This window comes from Aphelocoma coerulescens, chromosome 2 (genome assembly GCF_041296385.1).
Source record: "Aphelocoma coerulescens isolate FSJ_1873_10779 chromosome 2, UR_Acoe_1.0, whole genome shotgun sequence".
Lineage (NCBI taxonomy): Eukaryota > Metazoa > Chordata > Aves > Passeriformes > Corvidae > Aphelocoma > Aphelocoma coerulescens.
Genome location: NC_091015.1, coordinates 37,184,379 through 37,209,592, shown reverse-complemented (window position 1 = coordinate 37,209,592; position 25,214 = coordinate 37,184,379). Strand labels below are relative to the sequence as shown.

General features: G+C 34.6%; 1 protein-coding gene across 9 annotated transcripts in view; it reads left to right on the top strand.

Moving 5' to 3' along the window:
• LOC138106446 (diacylglycerol kinase beta) overlaps nt 1–24,356 on the top strand; it is a 425,706-nt gene extending 401,350 nt beyond the window's left edge. For all 9 annotated transcript variants that reach the window (XM_069007051.1, XM_069007050.1, XM_069007054.1 and 6 more), the window contains 3 exons: nt 10,125–10,245; nt 12,010–12,070; nt 21,942–24,356. In XM_069007051.1, the coding sequence (XP_068863152.1) occupies nt 10,125–10,245; nt 12,010–12,070; nt 21,942–22,049 (290 nt within the window). In that variant the 3' untranslated portion in view covers nt 22,050–24,356. The remainder of the gene's footprint in view (nt 1–10,124; nt 10,246–12,009; nt 12,071–21,941) is intronic.
• Nucleotides 24,357–25,214: the final 858 nt, after the last annotated feature.

Sequence of the window (25,214 nt, the reverse complement as noted above, 5' to 3'; positions counted from 1 at the left end):
TAGCATTCTGAAAGCATGTGCCATAAAGTAGTTACCATGGCAATAGGCCTGTATAAACAGAGCACCTAACAGTCATGCTTGAAACATGCATGTAGTCCTTTGGATATTACTGAATATTCATGCTCAAATGGTTTATTGGGCAGATACCAACATTAAGGTCCTTTAAAAATTTGTCTCAGAGGCAACACTGATCTCCTTTTCTGTTCCTCATGTACTTTCTCTTACCCTTCATAATTCAGAAAAAAAGTAAGAGTGAAAAAAGACAATCAAAATAAGATGAGAATAATGTTGTTAGTTTTATAGGTCTCCTATTTTGCATTAAAATCCTTGAAAATATATTTTCTTACCATGTCCAATCCCTCTAAAGACAAATTCAGTAAGGCTCCACATTTCAGTATACCTTTTCAGCACAGGATTGTTGGAGGTTAGCTCTCGGCAAGGACTTTGCTTCTGTATTTCTCAGATACCTGAAACATCATGAATGGTGTTGCAACTGAATAGTGTGTGCTCAGATAATTTTTTTAGTGAAACATTGTGGCTTCCCTTTTGTGGCAGAATAAAGTAAAAAATAAATTGTAACCAATCTGATTTTGCTTGTAAGTAGTCTTTTGTTGTTTGGAATGAGAGAAAGGTTTTTTGTTTTGTTTTTTTTTTTTTTTTCTGTGAGATACTGTTAAGGACTAGATCACTAAAAATAATTTGAGTCTTGCTACCATGATGCTTGTGGCTGGCTTTGGTCCTATTGTCCTTGAGAAGAATTTGGAACTGTTCTGTACTTGATCACAGAGACGGAAATGCCTTTTCTTCCTATATGTGTTGTAAGTAACTGCTGAGAAAATATATTGAAAAATACCTTTATGTCAGTCATTAATACTTAAAATATTGAAAGGTATAATAAGAAATTTATTTTTGCTTTCTTTGTGGTCCTTTGAAATGTCATTCCATGTAACGCCCACCAAAGATATTTTCTTGCAGCACTACTAGAGGTAACTTTCCCATTGCCTTTCTCCAATAACAAAGGTTTCAGTGTATCCCAGATGTGTCTTCTTGTAAACTAGTAACAGTATAAAAAATAATGAATATTTAGCAATGTGTGTAGTTCAGGTAGGAAGAAAAATAATGGCAATTCTCTGTATGTAACTAGATTAGATAGCAGAGACTAAATCCCACAATGACAACTAGTGAGAACAGAACAAATGCAAGGAAAAGCCCTGGGAAAATCTGCTCACATATTTGGAGCTCAGTCCTGGAGCTATCAAGCAAACTTGTTGCCCATCAAACAATGAGTAAATAGAGGGTGTATCAGTTCTTCGGGCCTTAACCTCTGCAAAGAAGCCAACACATGGTAGTTTTGAGTAGTAGATTTAGCAGAATTCCTAAGTTGTCCAAGTGTGCTAACTTGTCTCCCAAAATTCCTCTTGGTGACAAGAGAGAAAAATGTGCCTCTCCAGAAAACCAGACGTCTTAAATTCTTTCTCTGAATCACTGTCAGAAGAAAACTAGACCTTTCTTCAATTCTCCATATATAACTTCTTAACACCATTAGAGTTCCTCTCAAGATACCATCCTTTCATCTGCTTCTTCTGTTGCTCCTTTGTCAGGCTTGTTTGTCCTTGTCAGGCCCATTGGGAATGTCCTGGAAATCCTAGGCCGCCTCAGACAACATCAAATACATTTAGTTTAGTGGGAAACTAAATCAAAGCTTCTTTAACTTTGTGGACTGCAGGAAGTTTAGGAAGATTGTCTGATTGACTTGCATGTTACAAATATGTGCCCCAGCGTTCACTGGATTTGAGTTCATCCAACTGTCTGATGCTCCTTCTGTACAAAGAGAAGGTCTGAACAATGTAATTGAAAGTGCAATCCAAAGTATGATTGTAGTATTTATTTAATTAAAATAACCCAGGTACAAAGAGTGAGGGCAAAGAAGCTTAGGAGGCAAACCAGCCACCGAAAACTTGGAGTATCAGCAAGCTCAATAGACTATATTGATGCTTTCACTGCTATGTTTTCTTTCCTGTTAGTACCTGTCCAAACTACCTTGGACAACGTTACCATGCTGAAGGCTATTCCCCACCTACATAATCTTGAGTGCTTTAAGGCAGACATTTTACCCCATCATAAATGATGAGAAGTAATCTATGACACATCTCACTGATGTTTAGAATACTTTCCTGAGTTAGCCCCTTGGTTAACAAATAAATAAATAATGCTTTTGTTCAAACTGGTATCCACTCTGCATAGTGTGATCACCAAACACCACGGAATACTAGCATGGTAGAGGAAGAAAATGGAATTGGCTCTCATGAAGAGCAAGAGAAATGAAGATCATCTTTGGGGTTTTCTGAACTCCTGGGCCAAAGTCAGTACCACCTTAATCAAAAGGAGTTTTAATACTCACATAAATGGAATGAGTATTTCTTTCCGGCAGATGATTAAAAAACTCTTTGGTGGATAAATATAGGGATAATGCTGTTAATAGAGCTTTCTGCCCTGCAGAAGGAGAACATTTATACCCTGTTAGTACTAGTTCTCCTAGAAATGTACAAATCAAAGCTGGTTTTCATTGATCAGACTTCTACATTTCCATAAATATTACTGTATTTTTCTTTTCTAGTCTGTGGCATTTTTATAGGCTAATCAAATATCTAATATTACTAGGAGCCATCTAAAGTGAATGCCAGAAGTACTAAGGAGTAATTTGAGAATTAGATCTATTTTTGTTAGTTGAAGTGATCTTGACTTGCTCATATTGTATCGTACCTGATGCTCAGTAATACGATAGTACCAATACAAATAGGAAGATATCCGGTTTGAAGTTCTTAAATATCTGTTAAAAGTGGTGAGCAGTCCAAGCACATTAAAATTCCATTTTCCCCATACAAGTGTTTGCTGCAGATGACCCCCACTGATCTTAAATATATTTCTGTATCTGTAACTGAATAGAGGTTTTCCGTACAGCATGTTCTAATGGTACTCTGGCCTTTAGCCAACAAGGCACTGAATAAGGCTATTTTTAAAATACAGAAACTGGGAACAGCTGCAGCAATCAAATTTGATAAAAACAGAGAGGAACTTTGCTTTTTTTTTTTTTTTTACGGTTTGTCCAAGTTTAGACTGCTTTCATAGAACAGCTTTTGTTCTCTTGGATGAAGGGAGTATAAGAGTAACACAGTGAAATCCTTTTGAACAAATAACTTTTAAAAGAATACCGATTAAAATAATGGGGGGCTTTTTGGTGCAGCAGCATGTTCAGTGCAGTTGTACCTCAAACCATTAACAGAAAAATTCCATTAAAAAAGAATACATTTTGTCTGCCAACCTTTACCATAAAAGATTTACACATAATGATCTCCCAAACTGGAAGATGAGATCTCTTGTTTCAAATTTTGAGCATCTGAATACTGGTATTTTGGAGTAGTTTCTGAGTGGAAGTGATTTTATTTGAATGCTCTGGGGTGGGTTGGGCTTGTTGTTGTGCTTTTTTTCTTTCTTTTACCATTATTCAAAAAAGTTTCATAAAGAACTTTCCTCTCCTTCCCCCCACTTAGCTGGGGAAAAAAGTTCACTTAAGCAAAAGTTTTATGAAGGCCTTCTGTGCACTTTAAAAAGTTTCATAAAATATTTCATTATAAGGACTGATTCTTCCTTGTTTGTCTTGCTGGTTTTTTGGGGGAAATTGGTCATTCTGTGATTAATGAGAATTGGGAGATGACTGTGCACACAGAAAAAAATCCCTTACACAGGAGTAGGCTGAGCTGTGTCTGCTAAATGATTCCATCTGAGGATAGGGCCTCCGTGCTAGACTGATGCAAGTATGATACTGAGTGAAATTCGCATTCCACTGAAATCACTACGAGTTATGCCACTAAATTCAGCAGAGAGAGGATTTATTGGTTGCATTCATTTTAAGTGACAAAACTAGCACTTTTGCATCTTACCCCATTATCCCATTAGGGCTATTAAGTACACCATCAATTCTGATGCTGGAGCAAAATTCTACTGAATTTCTCACATATGCTTAAATATGGGTAATGTATATAATTTGTGTATGTCCACAGAGGTATAAAATGTGTATGTATTTTTGTGTGGTTTTATGTATATAAAATACCTGCTTAATTTATTATCACCGTATCTGAGTATCTCTCCAGGGTGAGAATTACACCAGTGATATATCTTCCTTCATGCTAAGTGGAAGGTTAACTTCTTTTGTTTTGTTTTAAAATTAGGAAAACAAAATATGAAGACAAGAATAAAGGCTAGAGAATCAATACTGGCATGAAATAGATGTATGGATCCACCTGAGATTTTAATGTTTACAAGCAAACTCAGCAACACAAAATACTCAAAACTGGGTGACATACCATAAATATAGGACTTGATATATATCCTTGAAGTCAACATTAAGAGGGATAACAGACTTTTGATAACAGAATGTTGAAATTTAGGATTTGCTGATTTATTTCCTGTCTCTTCTCCAAACTTCACATGTGATCTTGGCTAGGTCAGTTCTGAAAACTCTTGTACTTAACTTTATGTGATAGAAATAATATTATGACTCTTGCAGGTCTGCACACAATATATTCAGCTGAATATGAGAACAAATATTTTCCAGGACCTAAACATGTCTGTGTACAATTTTCACTTTGTAAAATGGACATAATAATATTATTTTTCCCCAATGCTTTGTCTGTTTTATTTGTCTATAAATTCTTGGATAGGAGAACTGTCTTTTGTATATGTCTGCGTATCAGTAACAAAACAAAGCATTGACATCATCTGGACCTTGAGTTATAACTCTGATATAAACAGTTATAAATGTTGAGGCATATGTTACTTCAGGTAGCTTCTCTAAAGGAAGATATAACAAAACCCAGGATGTACAGATTGCAGAGGATATACTGATTTTTTTTTTTGCAACCAGGAATTTAGAAAAAGGTGTTCATTTAAAATCAGGAAAATATTGTGACAGTAAACACATTTCTAGCATTTTTTTACAACAGTCCCTATCACTGCATGTGGAAGCAACCTCACATTCCTGCATAATGGGTAACTGGAGATTTAATACATGCTGTGTTCTAGGAAGATACTGAAGCATTCATGTGGTGCAGAGCATTGAGCTTGGGAGTTTTTCAAGGATCCACTGGCATCATACCAGCTTTCAAATTCTTATCCAGTATTTTAACTGGAACCAAAAAATTTCCAGTGTGATGATTACTAGGGTTTGATTACATTTAGTAAGCTATGGAGCCCCTTCTCTTTGAAGACAAACTGCTGCCAGAGACAGATTTACCACTGACCAACAGTGTTTTTATGCAAATGTGCCTGAGTGAGTGCAGTAACCCCAAGTTATAATAGAGTCATTCAATCTCTTGCCAGGACAGCAATATTTATATATTGCAAAGATAAATTAGATATCAAAACCAGTTCCATTACAGAGGGAAAGTTCTCTATGTAAATCAGTTTTTCTAATCACACCATGTTTCTTCTCACCCACCCCCTACCCCATTTTGCTTTCCTTGCTTTATCTTCATAGATGAATTCCAAATGTGTTTTTCTCTTGTGTGTTCACTTTGAATGTTGAGGCATTCAGCTAATGCCAAGATAATGGATAACGTAAACTCATTACGAAACTTTAAAGTCTCAAAGTGTATTTCTTCATGCCTTGAGAAGGGCTATAAAGGGCTTATAGTCGGATACAATGTTTTGTCTGCCACTTGTGCAAGTTTCTGTTTGAACTTCTTTCTTCTGCTGCCTTATGGGAAGAAATGGACAGTCAGCTCCCTAGTGACTTTATCTCCCCATCAGGAATGAGTGCAAGGGGTCAGATCCCCCTCTGCATGCTAGTCACCGTCTGCTGATAGCAGTGCTCCCCTGGGAGAGCTGGCTTTGTTTACTGACAGGGCTAATATGAGGAGACACGTGAAGTACTTTGGTTTGTGGAAGAGGCAGGAGAGACATGGTGCTGTGAAAACATTCCCACACACTCTAATGGCTCATTCACATAGAAAACAAGCGAGAGCCTTCAGCTCTTTCACAGAGCACAAAGTAGAACAAACGGACTCGGGAACCCCAAGGCACCAGTCAGAAAACACTTTCCTAATGGACTGAGATGCTCTACATGATAGCTTACCTATGAGACTTCAGCTCTCCTTTAGGCAAATAAATGAACTCGTTAGAAAGAAAAACCGCTCAATATCTGATCGTTGCTTTTGTTCACTGTTAGCTGTGAAATTCTTCTTGAAAATCTAACCTTTAGTTTCCTAAATCTAAGCTTTCTAAAACTAGTTACAACAGGTGAAGCATGCATTGGAGAATTCTATCGTTGCAATCACCAATTATTTCTCTTTAGAATAAAGTCTGTAGGATGCAGAAGAAATGTGAGAAAGAAACACATCCCTAAAAGGGGATACTTTTTTGCTTTATAGTTGGTAGAGACACAGATGCATACGAGTCTGTAACTTAAGAATATAATTTGAGGATGGAAAAGAGTGACTTTCTCAATGAGGTCTCAAACACAATACTATGACAAATACATGTCATAGAAAAGTCCATATTATAAACTGTTTGAAGTGACAAATGATGTTTAGTGAGCGGCAGCATTCATTATTTTTTACTACAATTTATAAGAAGTATAAGAAGTCAACAAGAATAGTGATACAACCCACAAGTTTGTGTAGCTCAGTCCAACCTCTAACACCAACCTGTGTTAGAAATAAAGCACAGAAGTGCAAACTTATAGTGATTCTTTTCTGTTAAGATATCCTACCGAATATGCATCATTTTTGATTTAAGTAATTTCAGAGTCTAGTGTGGCCTCATGGCATAACAAAATATTATGTAAAAAGGATTTCCTTCTTGTCTAGAAGCACTATGAAACCCCTTGGTTCTTGCATTTTGAGAAATACTGAATTACATTACTGTCTTCACCTACTCCATTGCACTTATTATTTTCTCATCTTTCCTCCATTCATCTCCTTACTTCTGGAAGGCTACTAGTCTAATTTATTTTCATACAGAAGTTGCTCCATATTTGTTAGCACATTTGTTCATCTGTCATTTCCAGGTTTTTTTTATTCCTCTTCGTTGCTGAGTGAACTGGAACTACAAATTCCATACTTTATGGATGTACCAATTGTAATATTTGATGATCTGAAATTGAGCATTGAGCTGATATTTTCGCAGAACTTGTCACAGTAACTTCACAATATTTATTCCTGCATGACATTATCAACTGTAGTCCAGAAAATAAGCATATACATATGGAGACACACCCACACCATATTTATTTCCTAAAGTTACATATAGGTATATAACAATCTACATATCTGTAGTGAGCTCTCTTTCTCCTCATGGATGTTAAGTTACATATATTGAACTTTCTGACTTTGTAAAGCCCCATTACTTAGTACTGTAAAATTCCTAAACTTTTTTTATAATCGGCTTTTCTTTTTCCTTTGTTGAATCCTCAGTATTCACTATCTACTTCTATTTCCAGATTATTTTGGGGTTTACGTTGAGCAGTACAGAGGCCCGCACTGATCTTTCTGAAAAATCAGTGATAAATTTCCACCAGAATGAAGCATGACTTCCCCTTTCCTATCTTTTAATTTATATAGAAGATCAGATCTCCTTAAACGGAGCTTAGTCTCTTTCAGAGTCTTTGGTGGAGATCTTTTAAGAAGAAATATAATCCATTTGTTGATGTCTTGACCCTTTATATTCAACCATTGTACCTATAGCCATGTAACATCATTGAAGAATGGGACTAAAATAGACACACTCCCTTTTCCACTTTTCACTCGAGTTCTTATCAAAGTCAATATATCTCAAGGATTTGTTGAAATGGACATGACTATGTAAAAGCATGAGGTCAAATATATTAGCAAGGGCAGGAGTGTGAACTAATGCAGTCAATAATTGCATGTTACATTTGCTTTAGTTTTTACTGCTTGTGAGGGAAAGTTATGTCTAATTTAAGCTTGATTCTAAAAATATTCATATTTGGCCTAAAATAACTCCACTTTGGGAATGTGCCACTGCAAATGTGAAGTTTTTGAAAGGGCTTCACTTTCTTGGTAGATGAGAGTATTGTTCAGTTCCATCTTCCAATGTTTAATATATCAAATTTTTTGAGGAGCGTGGTAGAGATCAAAGTGCAGGATTTGGCCCTTAGTTACCTGCTGCTACTGGCACTAATCTCACAGCTATTGAAAAATGATGCATCAAATATATATCCCTGCAAATGTCACTATTCTGAAACTTGCACGTGTTGCCTGAGCTGTCAGAAATAAAAATCTCCTCATATTTATTCTTCCATTTAAAAAATAATAATTTTCTAATGGCCCAGTGAATAGGAATTTGATGGTTTTTTTGTCTAAACATTTTAATGATTTAGTACATCCGTAAAGTTCTGTTTGCTTTTATAGTAACTTTTGAAAATGAGTAGTGCTTTCCCAGTTAAATCTCTGTGGCTACCAAGAAAAGCAGCATTTGTTTAAATCTCAGTTGAGTTTAAATGTGAGTTACTTACAGGAAACATTTTAAGGAAAAAAAAAAGGCAGTAGAAAGCCAGACGTACAAAATTGGGCTTACATGTGTTACAGGGATGCAAACTATAAAAATGTATATTTAGAATTAATCATATTGTGTGTTTTAAACTTTTGACTGTCTTATTGTTTTCCCTTAATGGGCAAAAATATTTATTTTTTTCTCCATTAATATTATATGGAACTGATTTCACTGTGATAACAAAATTAATATAGCAGAAAATATTAAGAAAGTATAAGAAGAAAAATGGAAGGCTTTGGATAGTATCAGATTTTCTATTGGAAGCTGAATAATCCAGATCATAAATCCTATTTGCTTTTAATATTTTTTTTCCCTCATCACAGTACTTCTTTCAGTTAATTACCTTCATTGAAAGCCCAAAGAAGTGAACAGAAAAGACTCCCGTTGAAACTTTGGAATAGCCTCGTAGATATGATTGTTAGCATGAAATTTTACCTTCATTAAAGGTTGAGGGGTTTAAAATATACAGAGTAATGTGGTCTCTTTTCTTTGGGTTTTTCAGTGTGATGATAGACTAACATTGTAGCTCAACGCTTTGCTTCACGGAATAATGTACCTTTTGGAAACATTGATGTTAACAGCCAATTTATAAAACACACGTATAATACAGCTAGAAAGAAATGTTTCTTTTTCTCGTCCATTTGGTCTTGGCAACATATATTTACACAGGAGCATATAAAGAATTTCATACAAAACACCCTAGTTGATTCTGGATAATATTTCATTACCTTGCTTGGTTGCTTCTCAAAGCAGACTGCTTATTACTGTTTAGGTTTCTGTTTGTACCTGAAATTCCAGACATAATTTGTCCTTGCTACTTGAAGTCAAGCAAACTAATGTTTATTTAATGGAGTTTTTTTTTGAAGTTTAATGCCAGAGTTCTATTTAGTCAAAAAGAAACGTGAAACAAAAAATATATAACTGAGTGCAAACAAGCACTACAAAGTTCAGGAAAGCTAGGTGGAAAGTTAAGGTGTTTTTCTTTCTTTTTGCATTGCATCTGTGTACTGATTAAGACACTGATCCAACACAAAAAGTAATAATGGTGTCATAATGATAATGCATGCACATAAAGGCTGAATTAAAGCTGTACACATTGTCTGAAAAGTACTGTACAGAGGCAGATCCTTTAGGGTCTGGAGTACTGATGTTTTCTTCACAGATTTTAAATATCTGTTGAAAAAATAAAAAGCATAAATTTGTGAACTGTAAATATCTCATTTTCTGTGTGTCAGGTAACCAAAATGGAGGAATTTCTCCTATTTTCTCATATAATTAAATTATTTCTTCAGTCTTCATGTAATAAAATAAACTATGGATTTAATTATTCTATTTCAGAATAATTTTGGTCAGAATATTTTATAATCATGTGACAGCAGGGCCCAGTTGTGTCCAACTTAAAGCTGTAATTCTTCTTAGGAATCATCAATTTTGCCAGTTCTGTTCTCCACATCTTTTATTATCAACTTGTCTTCTGGCAGTTCTTGTTGGTCAATGTGACTGCTTTCCAAATGTTGTTGAGGCAAAATGTGGGTTTTTTTCAACTTTTGCAGATCTAAGTGACCAGCTTATGGAAGTGGTTGGTCTGGAAGGAGCCATGGAGATGGGACAGATATACACAGGTCTGAAAAGTGCTGGAAGACGGCTTGCCCAGTGCTCATCTGTTGTCATCAGGTATCAGCAGCTTTAATTTACACTGCACTGTTGTAATGAAACTAGAGTTTTCTATATTGCCAGCTGACTTTCTTTTGTAGTTTAACAGTCATAATTATTATTTCTTGTGGAAATATCATTTTTGTATATGAAATTAATATATTCCATCCATATTTTATGCCCATATATCTTCCTTTCTTTAAAGGTGTCAAAAAACTAAAAAGAGGGTGTTTACATTCAAGCTTCACATGCCCTTATTCAAGTACCATTTTGTCCTATGACAAAGTATTGTCAAGCATTTGGCGTAGAAGGAATAAGGCATGGACATCTTGGGGTTTATTGTTGGCATACACTCCATGCAATTTCAAGCCAAAAGTAATTTAGCATTACTTTGTCACATTTTAACCCATTTATAATGCATACCACACTAGTGAATATTAGCATGTAATTAGTAATTGTAAAGCACTTTTTTGATCTGTGGAAGTCAAAGTGCTCTGTTTTTAATTAATTTGTTATTTCCTGAATTCTGACAAGCCACCATTATTAAATCTGTTGGTATGTGTGAGCTGATGGTGGTGGAGTACTCTAATTTCATTGTGTTTTATCATTTTTAAGAGATGAACATTCACAATAGAGTAAACTTGGATTAGAACACAAGGAAAAAATAATTATTCTAACTTTTGGATTAAATAAGGACTGAAAAAGAATTGACCATCTCTCTCTTTGTCAGTGAAGAATTACTCAAGAAAAATTTTCCAAAATTTATTAAACCCATAAGGTCTACAATTATAAGCCTAAAACAAAAGAGCAACAATAAAAGCTTTAAGAAAATAAGTAGGAGCCCTTCCCGAACTGTAAAGTGAGAGCTCATTAAACATTCTTCCCTTCCTCCATTTATGGGCATAGGTGATAGTGGATAATTCCATGAACTATTGGTTGTTTTCAAATAACATCCAAACCTGAATTCCCACTGACCAACATGCGTGACTAATTTCTACATCATTAGATTTTTCTATTCCACACTGTTTCTAATAGTCTTGTATGCAAACTATTATAATGCAGAAATACAGGGTTGGAGCAAACTATTATAATGCAGAAATACAGGGTTGGAAAAGGCCAAAAACATAGTACATTTTTCTTTTTTGGTTCTCATTTTTCTACACTTTTCTTAACGTGGCATCCAGACCTAGGGAGGGAATACTGTCTGTATCTTTATGTTGAAATCAGCGCCCCTTTGCTAACAATTTAAATTTATAACGTGGCTTGTTAAACACTGAATATAGCACAGACTTCATTCTCTGTGACTGTTCTAACTTGGAGTTAGACACAGTGGTTCTAATAAGTGGGGATGACAGACTTAAAATTTATTTGTTATTTCCTTTATAGTAGTATAATATATATACTATATACTAGCAGGGTCTAAATTATAAAAAAATAGCAGAAATTTGTCTTTTCTGTTAATAAGGTTTGTTCCTGAAGTTATTGTGTAATTCACTCATTATTTCACAAATTGCAGACTCTTCTTCCATGAAAGAGTAGTATATTACTAGCAAGATACATGAGTATTTGCCATGTTTTTGCTTTGTGTGTTGAAAATCAGACTACACCTACTAAGTTGACTGGGTTACTTCTGTAAGCATTTTGAGTCATACTGGAAACTTCATACAAGTTTAGGGGTAAATCAGGGTTATATCTGTATACCATCACATATATGCCTTTTTAATAAATACATTTATTAATTTTGTCTAGTTTCTTTTTCTTACATTATGAAATTTGTACCTTTAGGACCAGCAAGTCTCTGCCTATGCAGATAGATGGGGAACCTTGGATGCAAACTCCTTGCACGGTAACTGCAACTGATTTTTTTTTTTTCCTCTTCTTTTTCACTGATAGAAATATTTCTCTTTTGTTTAAAAGACAACCATTTTCATCGGCATTAACTCACTTTACTTAAATAACGTCTTCACAAACTGTTTTTATGTACTTCAATACCCCCTGCATTTTCAAGTTATCATTCTGATTTCAACCACAGGTTAGAATGGAATAAAAAGGCATTTATTTCAGAAGTTGGTACTTTAAGATTGCAGTCTCAATATACCTTTACCCAATATGATCATTTATTTATGATGGTGTATCAGTCTCTATTGCTGAGGAAAATTCAATCTTTGTTTTGATGCTGAAATGTATAAGGTAACTAATATTAGTCTTTAAAATTTAGAAGATTTTCTATTGTGTTTTTGAGAGCTCATATCAAGAAAGTTTTAACTAAAGCTGAAGTCTTAACTGTGCTGATGGTATTATGCAATAGGGCTAATATTTTTTTAAGTCCTTACAGTTTAAGGGAGAAATAAAGGAAATTAATTCGTTTCTTGTTTCAGTACCCACACATACAAAGTGAGGGCAGGTTAACATCAATCTGGATAGGTTAGGATAAGCTAGGATAGGATAGGAGCTTTCTCAGAGAATGTTCTTTGAGTGACTGTTTAGAGACAACGCAAGGAAAGGTGTATTTGTAAGAACGCTCCATTTTCATGTCTCTCCAATAATTAGAGAGGCTAACCAAGCATTCACAGAAGAGGTTGAAGAAATACAAGTTCTTTACTGTCCTGTGCAATCTTAGTGACACGTTTTAATATGCAGTTCTACTAATTTTGCTTCCGTAAAGAAGACCTGTGGTTTTAGGTAGACTAGTTGCTGTAGCCTTTCAGCTTGTAAATATCACAAACCAGTGTTGTGACGAGGAAGAAATCCCACTCCAAATGGGAGTAATTTTCCAAAAAAGGATACTGGATTACTTCCATAAGTTTATGTCTGTGGTAGAATTAAAAGTTACACAAAAAAATAGAAAGGACGACGTTCAGTAAGGTGCTAATAGGCGTTTAATTGATAATATATGATTTAGGATGACAGATGAGAGTTGTGATAGTTCGTGTTTACTAGATACACCATAGTGTACAGCTGAACAGTGTGAAGGGTGCTGAATTTTCATTCTCTAGGGAGGTGCACAGATTCTGCAATAGGAGGAGAAACATATGAACACATAGTTTGTAGAAGCAGAACGGAGGGAATTTTATGAGATTAGTTGCAGAAAACCTTTTGGAGTTAAGAGATATCATTATCTTTACCTCTTCTACAATGATGGCTCAGTGCAGAGCAACAGCACTGAACCCAGCAGTTACTTGTTCAGGAGAAAGACATGTAATTTTCAGTTGCCAGATTACAGAAGAGAACTTATGGAAGAATGCTGGCAATAACATGTGCTTTTTTTTTATCCTGATGCTTGCTCTGTGCAAAATCCCTGTTCTCTGATTGATCATGGTAGCAGAAGCTGCCTGTGCAATTGAGAACAAACCTGGAAAAAGAGACAGTTCTTACATTTCAATTACTGTCCTGAGGAAACAGTAAATTACTACTGATAATTACTGCTGTCCAGTTTTAAAGGGAATAGAAATGGCATACGCTTTTCTGAGGAACGTATTCTTTTTGCTATACCATTGTTAAGAGAATATACTTGGCACTTGGTAAGAAAACCATGCTGTTGAATGTACTTGTTTCCTCTGAGGAAAAAAGACATGAACCATTTGTCTATACCAATGCACATCCATGAATTTAGACATAGAAATATTATTTTTCTTTATTCATATTTGAGGATTTTTTTTCTGCGGAGGAGCTTTAGTATTTGTTGCAATAGCTCCTTGCCTTGTATATATACAAAGTAAAAAACATGTATGGTCTAACCTCTCTTCTCCCCACTAATTCTAACTACAGTAGAGATTTTATTGAAGTTCTCTGCAAAGTAACTAGGAATTCTTCCATAGATAATGACATAGGTGGATATTAGCTTTCTTTCAACCAGAGAATAAGATTTGATTTCTGAGTTTGTACTTCACAGCAGTCTTTGTTTGGAAGCCAAAGCGTACTTGATCACGTAAATACCAGGGTGATATCTGTGATGTGTATCCAAACCAGAGTCTATACAAAACCCCCATGAAATCAAAATAATTCTTTAGACTTAGTCAGCTACATAGTCTGTCATTTGAGCCAGAAGGAGTTCAAATTTCAAAAAACAATACAAGGAGGCCAGTATAAAAATCACAGGGTTTGTCTTTTTCAGAGAAAAAACTGCCTTTTTCTCCCAAAATGAAAGAAAATTATTAATGACCCATTTTTAAATGAAAAAAAAAAAAAAAAATCATCATGGCCAGATAAAGAACTCCATAAGTTTAATTCCTTAGTACACATGTGATAGTTTGGCTTTCCTTTTATTTCGCCTCTTAGGAAATTTCTTTCCCTAGCTCTTACAAGAAATTGAGGCCCATATATAAAGATGCTGCTATTCCTGCATTGTGCAATGAGACATGGGGAGACATTCCTATGCTACCTCTTTTTTCACATCAGGATGCTGAGGCAAGGCACTTATTAGTTTACTAGCTATGTTGTACGAAGGACAAAAGATACAGTTGTGGTTGGATATACCAGCTCAGTAGTTTTAGGGGAGAGAGGTCGGCACCTTGTTAGGTTGCACAGATTATGTGCATCAGGGAGACAGCAGCTGAGCCTCAGGTTTTTGATTCTTTGGTGTTCCAGCCAGAAAGTTATTGTTTTAAAAAAAAAAAAAAAAAAGACTGCTGTATTTCCCCCTTCAACTGTCCTTTATGATGTTGAAATAACACACTTTATTTTTGGTATCTTGGGAACTTCAGTGTCATCTAAGTTCAGTAGTTTTAAGGGCTGACCTATAAATATTACAGAGACTAAGTGAGAAAGAAATTCAGAGAATCTGCAGCTATTGAATCAACTCTTGCCCAGGTTGCAAGTACTTAAGCTCAAAAGTACTTTTCTGGATTGCTTCAGGTTTTGATATAAATGAGAGTATTTTTCAAATGATTTTTCAGGAAACCAAGTTCAACCTGATCAAAATTCTCCAGCTTTTCTATTATGCCTATTCAGGAAAACAAGATCAGCATCAAATTCCTGTTATGTATAGGATGCGCCCTGCACATGCAGGCTTGGAAGTTTACTTCCTGTTGAAGGAATAAACATGTTTCTCTTTGCTGACTCTCCTTTCTGAGTGGAAAAAAAGTTTCACACAAATAGCATGAGTTGCTGACACTGTCCCTTCTCATGCATGTGGAGGCTGTGCTACTCCAAAATGATACTGTGAGCTCTGAGAAAATGTTTTGACATGTGGTAGATAATGCAGTGATTCTCCAGAAGCTGTGATCTGTGTTTTTTCCTTCCTGTGATCAATTTTAGTAGTAAACAAATTGTTGTATGTTTCTTTTAAAATCATTTGTGGTGTATTGCTTAGGCACCTAACATCCCTAGATGAGAGCAGGTATGCACTCCTGTAGCTTCTGTGCATACTTAAAAATGTGAGTGGTCTAAAAATCTGTCATCCAGAATTATTCAGTATGTTGAACACATGCAGACTGCAGCGTCTAACAAAGTCATTCTACTCCTTCATAATAAGATGAAGCATCTGAGCATCAAATTGTATTGTTTTCACTGTTTTTTTTATAGAAGACTCTTTGGAAGAAGGAAAGATGATAATGTTAATGTTATGTTAAACATCTTGTCTGATTAGCTGAAGAGGAAATTCTATCAGAGCTCTCCCAGACAAATATAGCAACATGAAAGATATCTATGGTTTCACCTGATCTCCAAACACGTCATTAATAGTAATGAAACTTCAAAGACTCTCAAGTTAATTCAATAAACTTCTAGCTTTAGCCATCAGGGGTTTTTTTAAGAAAAGTAATCTTTCAATTTAGCTACATAAATTATTAGCAATGTTTTGAAAAAATCTATAACAGTGTTCCATCTTAATTAGAAATAACTGCAATTTCAGTTCTTTCATCTATTCCTGACTTGCTTGGCATGATATCTGAAAGAGTGTCAAGCTTCTAGAAACACTAGATTAAAAGTAGAAGACAGAAATGTCTATAGAAGATGCAAGAATATTGCTTAAATAAAGAAACAAAAATAAAAATCTATAGTCAGAGCTCACCTAATGGATTGTCAGAAACACAGTTTCATAGCTATTTGAGACACAGTACTTTTAGACTTGTTTACTTATATAAAAACTTGGAGTAAATCGTGGAATAATGTTACTCGAAATTAGTATTTCAAAATATTATAATTTGATGCACCTTAAAAATAAGTTTTGAATGAGTGATTTCTCTCTAGTTTTTCCTTTAGTCCCTAGCGATGTGATAAGCCAGGGCACAGAGATCCTACTGCCCTGTTGTTAAATCCAGAGAGAAACAAGAACTTAAAACACAAAAAACCAAGCTTTTATTAATAATCACTATATGTCAGAGCCAGGTGAGAAAACTAAAAGACATACAGATTTGCTTTTATATAGATCCATTTTCTCCAATACCCCACACATCACATGAAGCAGGTGGAGCAGTATTCTAGACTCTGTCTCTAAAGTATCTTCTTTTCATGCCTCTGGCTGTACCAGTATTTTCTTATCAGTTGTTTATAATGCAAGCATTTAAACTACTGTGTCTGCCACTTTACCGCTGGGTCCTAGATGGTGGCTAATTTCAATAGCATGTTAGCCAATTACTATATAGTTAACCCATAAATGGAAGTCATTCACTAGAAAAGACTTGGTGTATTACAAAAATGCTGCATTTTTTTTCCCTTTTGAACAGCAGTGTGCATATATTTCTGTTGCAAAGCCAGATTGATTTATTTAGTTTTTAACATTTTATTTTGCAGCTGGGCATTATTTTTTGTGGTCACAGGTACACTGTACTTTAATTATTTTTGTTTATGTATGCATATTTTTTTTTAATTTCACAACAGTTTTTTGTAATTGACAAAGCAATTTACTGCATGTGTGCTTTCTGCACCCCAGACAAATACTCTAACATGTAATGCACCTTTCTTTCCAGTTCAGATTGTTAAGAAAAGAATTAGTTGTGACTAATTGCCAATTAATTTGCAGTGGTTTTAGGGAGGAGGGGGAAAAACAATTGCACCTACTAATTAAAATTTAAAATATTCCAAAGTGTCATCTTTAGGTATCTGTGAAATACATAATTTCCATTTTAGTTCTGCACTGGATCTGTAACAACCCTGAGCTGACAGCTCTATTAATTTAAAACCTCAGTGATACCTATTAGTACAAAACATGAAAAAAATGCCATTAATCATTTATTTTAATTTTGCAGCTCTGTCATTTTCTCAGTGTGTTTAAAAATTATGATGACACCGTAACGTTTTCCAATCTACCTGTGCAAAGGGGAAATGGATCACACTACTTAGGAGAGAGACTAGAGTATATTATTAGAGCTTAATTAATGCCAAACTGATTAGATTTGATTGCGCTTTGCACAATAATATTGTTTAGAAATTTATTTAAGATGCGTTGCATAACGCTTTTAAAACAACTAGTCTAGATCTGAGAGATTTTGTCCAAAATGCCACATAATGAAAGTCACAGTTTAATTTTGCTCAGCACTGCCTACATTCTGTCAGTCTAATTCATAGCATGATACCCCATAAACTCTTGATCAGCTAAGGAAAGATAAAAGTATTTGGCACTCCTGTGATGTAGAGGTGTTGCATCCCTCCATTTCTGGTAAGAGGAGCAGCACTAGGGCATCTAGACTGTGAGAAAACCCTCATACCTGCAAAACAACCAACATCTAAACCCTGCTTAGAACATGGAAAAAAGTGACCACAAACTAAAAGATCCAGCTGGAAATAAGGCTGGGGTTTTTTTCTGCAGGTTTTTCCCCCTCTGTCTTTAAAATACAGCAATATGTTCTTTAACATTAACTGAAATACTATAAGCAGAGCTGACTAGCTCTGTTTCCAGTATCCTATTGTCAAAGCAGTACTTTAGAACCTGTATTTATAGCACCATGTCTTCTGAAATAATAAATATTTAGGCATTCTGTGAAGTTAGGAGCATGAAGGTAATCAACACATACTGCAGAAAAGGGAAAATGAAAGCAAAACTGACAGACCTAAAAGATATTGTTATCATGCTAAAATTATTGATGCTCACTGCATTTCATTTAGTGGATACATTGTATTAATGGGGCTTCAAGGCCTTTAGAAACCTTGACCTGCTCCTGAAACAAATAAATGCCTGGCTTATGCACTTGTAAGTATCTTTAGTATCAAAATTCAGGTTTCTTTATCAAAAAATTTCTATTGACATATAAGGAGATATTATCATCTCTTTTGAGAATTATACTCTTTCAATATGACCTAGTGTTCCTTGCCATGAATACAATCACTGGACATACTTTTTAGTACTGGAAAGGTGATTTCAAAGTTGCAAATGAAGTGTTTTTCTGCTAAACCTATTTACTAGATATACCAGCCCTCATCTTGGTTTCAATTAGTGAATAAGAGGTTTGTCATTGCCATCAACAGTTTTAAGTTTAGCTTAGAATGTTGTGGGTCAGGCTTACAACAAATATCCATGGTATCATAGCAATTCATGTGACTACTTACTTACTTCTAAGTGGAATTCTGTTATTTCCTGATTTTGCCTATTTTTAAATATAAATGTGTGCCAAGTACATCAAATAATTTCTTTTTTGTTTTGGTTTTCTTTTTTTGTTTTGTTTTGGTTGATGTTAGTTTGGGGGAGAGGGGTTGTTTTGGGGGGTTTTATTGGTTGGTTAGGATTTTTTGGGGTGGTTTTTGTTTATTTGTTTTGGTTTTGTTCCAGCAGCAATTCAGGCACTCAATTTATGTTTAAAATGTTCTCCATATTACCCTCAAGTTATTATATATTTTCAATAAAATTGAGTAAGTGATCTCAAAAACTGTTTTCCAGAATTTCATAGTGATTTATACGAGTCTGTTTGTCAGTATGTTATCATCAATTCCTAAAAATGCATTAGGTAGGATTTTAGCTTTCTGGATTTTCGCCTGTGCAATCTCTTTTTCTCACGTGCGTGCGTGTGATTCACAGGTAAATCTAAGAAACATTAAAAATTTTGTAAGAGGGTCTTAATTAAAATTTTTATAGTTGTGTTTCTTCTAAAAAAGACACGAAGTTGCTTGCTGAATGGAAGAGAAACTGAATGGTAAAAGTCTTTAGACACTCCATGTGCACACACACAGAATCTCTATACAGCTGTAAGTAGGAATTTTTAACTTAACGAACTCTCAGTTGCTTGTAAGTAAAGATTGTGCTCTCTCTCTCCCTGTCTCTCTCCCTGTCTCTCTTTCTGTCTTCTCATAGAGCACTTTCAATGTTCTGCCCTACTTTGACCTACAACACTATTTCTCAGTCTGAGATCCTCAGTGCTTCTTCCCATCTCGAAGTGTGTACTGACACTCGTCACCCAAACTCACAGCTCCAACTCTGGCAGTGCTGGCAGTATGAGAACAGAAGCAGAAGTGAGAGACCAGGGCAGAAATGCAGTGCCTGAGAGTCTCAGGAAAGGCAAAATTAGCCTTCTTCAGGCAAAAGAGCGTAGTGGTTCAGAAACATACTGATCTCTTTTCATCAGCCAAAAATGAGAGGTTTCAATTTTTTTTTTTAGGGTAGGAAAGTAAGGAATCAATGGGTTATCATTGTTAACCAATGCAATGTTAACAGACACTACTATGCCTAAGTAAAACATATATTTTAATTTAAACTTTATTGTAGTGTTTCCAGAATGTAAAATATATTTTACACCATTGAAATTGTGCCAATTTATAACAGTTGAAAATACAGGACTTTCCCCAGTGCATGATAGTGGTTAATCATGTTAAGGTATGTTAGCTGATCTCAGCTGATAGGAAGCAACATACTGAAGAGGTCATGGTCTCTGAAACAGATGTCTCAAGCCAAGAAAGACATTACAAATGATAAGCATTTACTCAGTATGTAATTGCATTCATCCTGAGCAGCATTGAACAGCCCCATCCCAACATGCAATCTGTCCAGGGTCTCAGGATTACCTCACCCATTCATACTAAAGCCATCTTTTATTCCCTTAAAGATGGAATTACTATGTTTTACCTCTGAAAGGAAACTTAAAGGCATTCCTACTGCCACATCATGGCCAAATCTTGAAATAAGATAAACTCTTAATGGCTTGAAAAATTCACTCACAACAGCTGTAGATTACTTCATGTCATGATCCTCAGGATCAGGTTGATATCATCACTGCTCCCGAGCTCCAAAATGCATCTTATGAAGCATGTGAAAGTTGCAAAAATCCTTGAGGCAATTTTCCAGGACCAGATCATCAGCTGGTACTGACATCAGTGGAATAATGCCAGTTTACCCCAACTACAGATTTGTCTTCCAAAGTGATGCCTGAAGCGGAATTTATTGTGAGAAAATATATTGGTGCCAATCTTTGAAAGCAAGAGTTATTATCCATGTGAAAGTAGTCTACATTGCCAAAAACCCCCCATATGCTATATTCAATACTAATGAACAGTGTTGACAAAAAGAGGTCCCACATGAAATTTGAAGTTAATGAAATAAGGTGGCATGAAAATGAGCATTTGGAGAGTAAAGTAAAGGCTCTAGTAGAATTAAACCAAGGCACACACTGTTGAGATTTTTATTTTTTCTGTCTCCTTATATTGTAAAGTAAATTTCCACCCCAAGAAATGTCCTGATCTATATTTTAATGAGCCTCTCCACGTGACATACTTTTTTTGTTTCATTACTATTAGTGAATGACAAGTGAAGGATATTCATTTTAACTTGAAAATGTCAGGTATGCACTTTAAGAGATATATTTTTCCAGTTTTTAATGAGGTGGTGTTTCTTTTTGAAAGAAATACCCATCTCTGATGTGGGTACTGTGCAGGTGACAACTGATATTTAATAAGTGATGGTTCTTGTATTAGTCGTAGTTCACTAAAGAAAATGTCTCGGATTGCTTTTGAAAAACTCTTAACGTCACTAGCCCAAAGGCAAGATGTGACCTTTTTATTACATAATGAGAATCATTTATTATCTTACAATGTATCTTAAAGTCACAGACAAAATGCCACTTTGATAATTGCTTTCAATTAGCTTTGAGCATAGCATACATTCATAAAATGTCTTCTCTAATTTAGACTTGAATTAGAGAAAATTGCAGACATAATCTACTTTAAGGTTGTCTCATTTAAGGTGATTCGTAGTTCTATATCAAAGAAATCAAAACGGGTGGCTTTAGAGCAGTATTACAAAGTGTTTTAAATAGTCTTTTCAGTATTTGAGTCTATTCTATTAGAAATTAATTAACAAATTAGAATGCTAGTTCATCTTTTTGGACCTTTTCTTGTGTATTAACTTTATACTTTTGTCCATAATGGCTGTTTTGAAATTAAGTAGTGTCTTGTGGTAAAAGAGTACGGCTTGATTAGATGTATAAATAAAGCATATAAAGATATAGCTTGTCTTAATAATAGGCAACAGCTTGGTCTGTCAGCATGTATGTTCTTTCCAACTTTTAAATTCTTCCTCAACAACAAGCAATAAATCCCACACTCAAAAAGTAAGATTATGTATTGGCATTTATTTCATGGCTTATGTTTTTAATTTTTTTTCTGTATAATTTAAATTATTTGTGGAAGAACAATTACACATAGATTGGTTCATAAAAGAACCCAGGTATTTTCCTTTCATCTTAGATTAAATGCAGAAGGTCTGTAAGTTACATGTAAAGATAATTCAGGCATCTCAGATAGTTGGAACTGAAGTAGCTCAAGGGATAACTCTGTTTTTCTTTTTTCTTCCCCAGATAAAAATTACTCACAAGAACCAAGCCCCCATGTTGATGGGACCTCCTCCAAAAACCGGTCTTTTCTCTTCTATCATCAAAAGAACAAGGAACCACAGCAAGGAATAAACCTATGTAGTTTAGTTAAAAAAAACAATTAGCTTCGTTGGGCTTTGGAATATTCATGCTGGAAATCTTTCAAGAGTTTTAGAATATCTTCTGTTTGCAAAATCTTGGATTTTGGTTTAACCGTTCTGTAGCTAAGCTGATGTAAAACTATGCTACTAGAAAAAAATGTTGTCACAGTTTTGTAGGCATTTTGCATGATGAAAGCAGATGTTTACATGAAGTGATACAGCCTATTTTTTGTTGCATGCGTTACCATTTACTGATCTGTGGGCTAATTCTGCCATGGAATATGGGAAGAGAATGTCATGAGTAATTTGATTTCTCTCTTTTCTGTTTCAGCTTTTTCTACTACAATAATCATATGTCATTGGTTCAATAGTATCTCTTCAATCAAACATCTTTACATCAGTAGTCAATCTGACCTGTTTCAGAGTAAAATCATTACAGGTCTCATTAACCTGTATTTTTAGTTTATCACTTCTTTCTACCCTGAGAATATTTTTATTCAACTAAGTATTAAAATCTTGTATCTTATTCTGATAACTCCTATGTATATGAGTAACTGTACCTGCTGAAAACATCTAACAATATGCACAGTATTCAAATGATCATGATTGTTCTTGTGTAAGGTTTTTTTAAGATTAGAAGTTGATGAGAGTTTGAGCAAAAGCTATAAGAATAAGGAGATCATGCTGAGTGAAGATAATAATACTTGCAAAACTAGCCATCAGTGTTTGTTGAAACCCTGGAATTATTTTCATGAGCAATATATCTCTGTAACATGGTAAACTTTAAATCATTCTGCTCATTGACCAATAGCATAGTGCATATGCACACAAATAACCAAAGCTTATGCCTAATTAAAGTGCATTTCCCACCAAAGATTTAGAGAAGGATGCTTCAGAGAAATGGGTTAATGCATAATTAATCAAACTCACTGGAGTAGACTCACGTCTGAAAATTTACAGTTCTTTTGATTACACTGTCAATGTCCAGACAAATGTTGGGGTAGGGAAAAACATTAAATTAATTGCAAGTAAATACTCACTTTTCATTTGTTTCATATGTTGATAGACATAGTCACATACACTAAATATTGAGACATAGATATGAACTCTAAATATTAGAAAACTAAAATTATATTTTTTATGTCATGATAATTTATAAATTTGTGCCATTCATAATTTACTTATCCCCTAAGTTAATCTCTCAAGGAAAGGATAAACTGCTGTCTAGTACCCTTTTGTCGTCTGCTATCTGGAATCCAACCATTTCTTGTCATAAATTTTGGTGAGGCAGTTGCTCAGGTTTTAACTTTCTTAGCTCTCTGAGAGACTTCCTAACAGCTTAGAAATCATATTACAGGGATTTTTCTGAGGTTTGCACAGCACTGTCTAATGTTGAAGGGAAGTCCAAGAATGGCAGGTTTTTTCAGTCTTACATATAAACAATCTCAAACAAAACTTTTTGTGCAGTCTTAACATTGTTCTTTGTTCAGAGTGAGCTGCTTCTCAGCTCTGCATGTCTTAAGTTCTCAGAGATTTCCTAAAAAAACAAGGAAAAGATAAAACTTTGCTTGAAATGCATGATTTCCCATTTTTATCCAGACTTTAAAATGTTAATTATTTATTAAATCTATTTTTCTATTGATTCGTTCATCCATTTTAAAAATAATACTTCATCATGCTGTAGTGCACGGTACTGTGCATGTATTTAAATAAAGTTACTATCATTTGCTCCTCAGTATAAGAATTCAACAGAGTCCTAATTTATATAATAGACACTAAAATAAAAGTATATAGTTGGTAAGGATTATGTCTTTAAAATATAGAGTCTATGTTCTGTAAACATTAGGAGGTAAATACCAATTAATGTTTTGTTCAGCATTAGGTAGAAAAATATGAAGGTGATTATTTGCTAAAATTAAGATCTTGTAATTCACCATTCTTGGGTCCAGTGGTGTTAACATTTACAGTTACCATAGGAGTAAACTAGTATTTTTCCTGTGCATTGCAAACACACATACACACAGAAGCACTTGATGCACTGAACTATGAACATGCATAAGTATAGAGCAAAGGTTATTTGCAAAAAGAAGGAATTTGCTGATATAATATTACGCAAAGTGTATATTGGTTTTATGATATTATGGTTACAGGTGATAAATATTTTCACATAACTTGACATAGGATTTTCTACCAATGCTCTCAACTTTTTGTGGCAAAAATGTGTTTAACAACAATATATAATGTGTTCTCTATGATTATCTCATGAACATTGTAACTCTGAAAACAAATAAAATTATACATAAGCTATTACTTAATAACGTGTGCAATTTTAAATGTGTCAGTCTGTGATAGCAAGTTGGTCACTACATAAAAAAGTGTGTTAAGAGGGATAGATGAGTCCATGTCATCAGAATTACATACCATTCTGAATAGACATATAAAAAGTAAATCAGATCTGCTGATGAGTATGTATAAATTCTCACTGTAACAAAATAGAACAGAGCAGCCATTATACTGAATTAACAATTCTCATAGCAGAGACTGTCTTTCTGTTAGTCTTGGTTGTTTGGGTTTTTTTAGCATGGCCTCTAATTATTTAAAACCATGCTCAGGCTGAAAGTATTGATGGTGAAGAGAAATTCTTAGAGTACGTAAAACATAGTATGAAAAGAAAGTGGTTGATTTAATGAAAGAGAACTTCAAAGGGGGGTTCTTTTCAGTATGCACAGAACTGGCATGAAACTATTGATTGGTGTAAGAAGTAAAACAAAGAATATATGCATATATCTTCATACAGCTGAAGTAGTTGTACTGTTCTTAGGTTGACTGAAGAGGGTACCTGTAAACCTTCTACTCTTTACAATGAAGCATTCCTTAAGGCTTTGTTAGTGACATTCGCAATGTAAATGATAATTAAAAATATATAGGTAGTAAATGTGACACTGGATTTGCAAATCTTTCATCATTGCATGTCAACTGGGCAATATGCTGACAAAAGAACATCATGTCTCAGGAAACGACTTTAACTTCTGATATTGGTCAGTCTCTCACTTCTCATGAGTTCCTGTTAAAAAGAAGTGGAAGAAGAATTTCTTGCAGAGACTAATAGAGAATTACTGTTTCCTGTACTTTTAAGATGTTTGTATGCAAATCATCA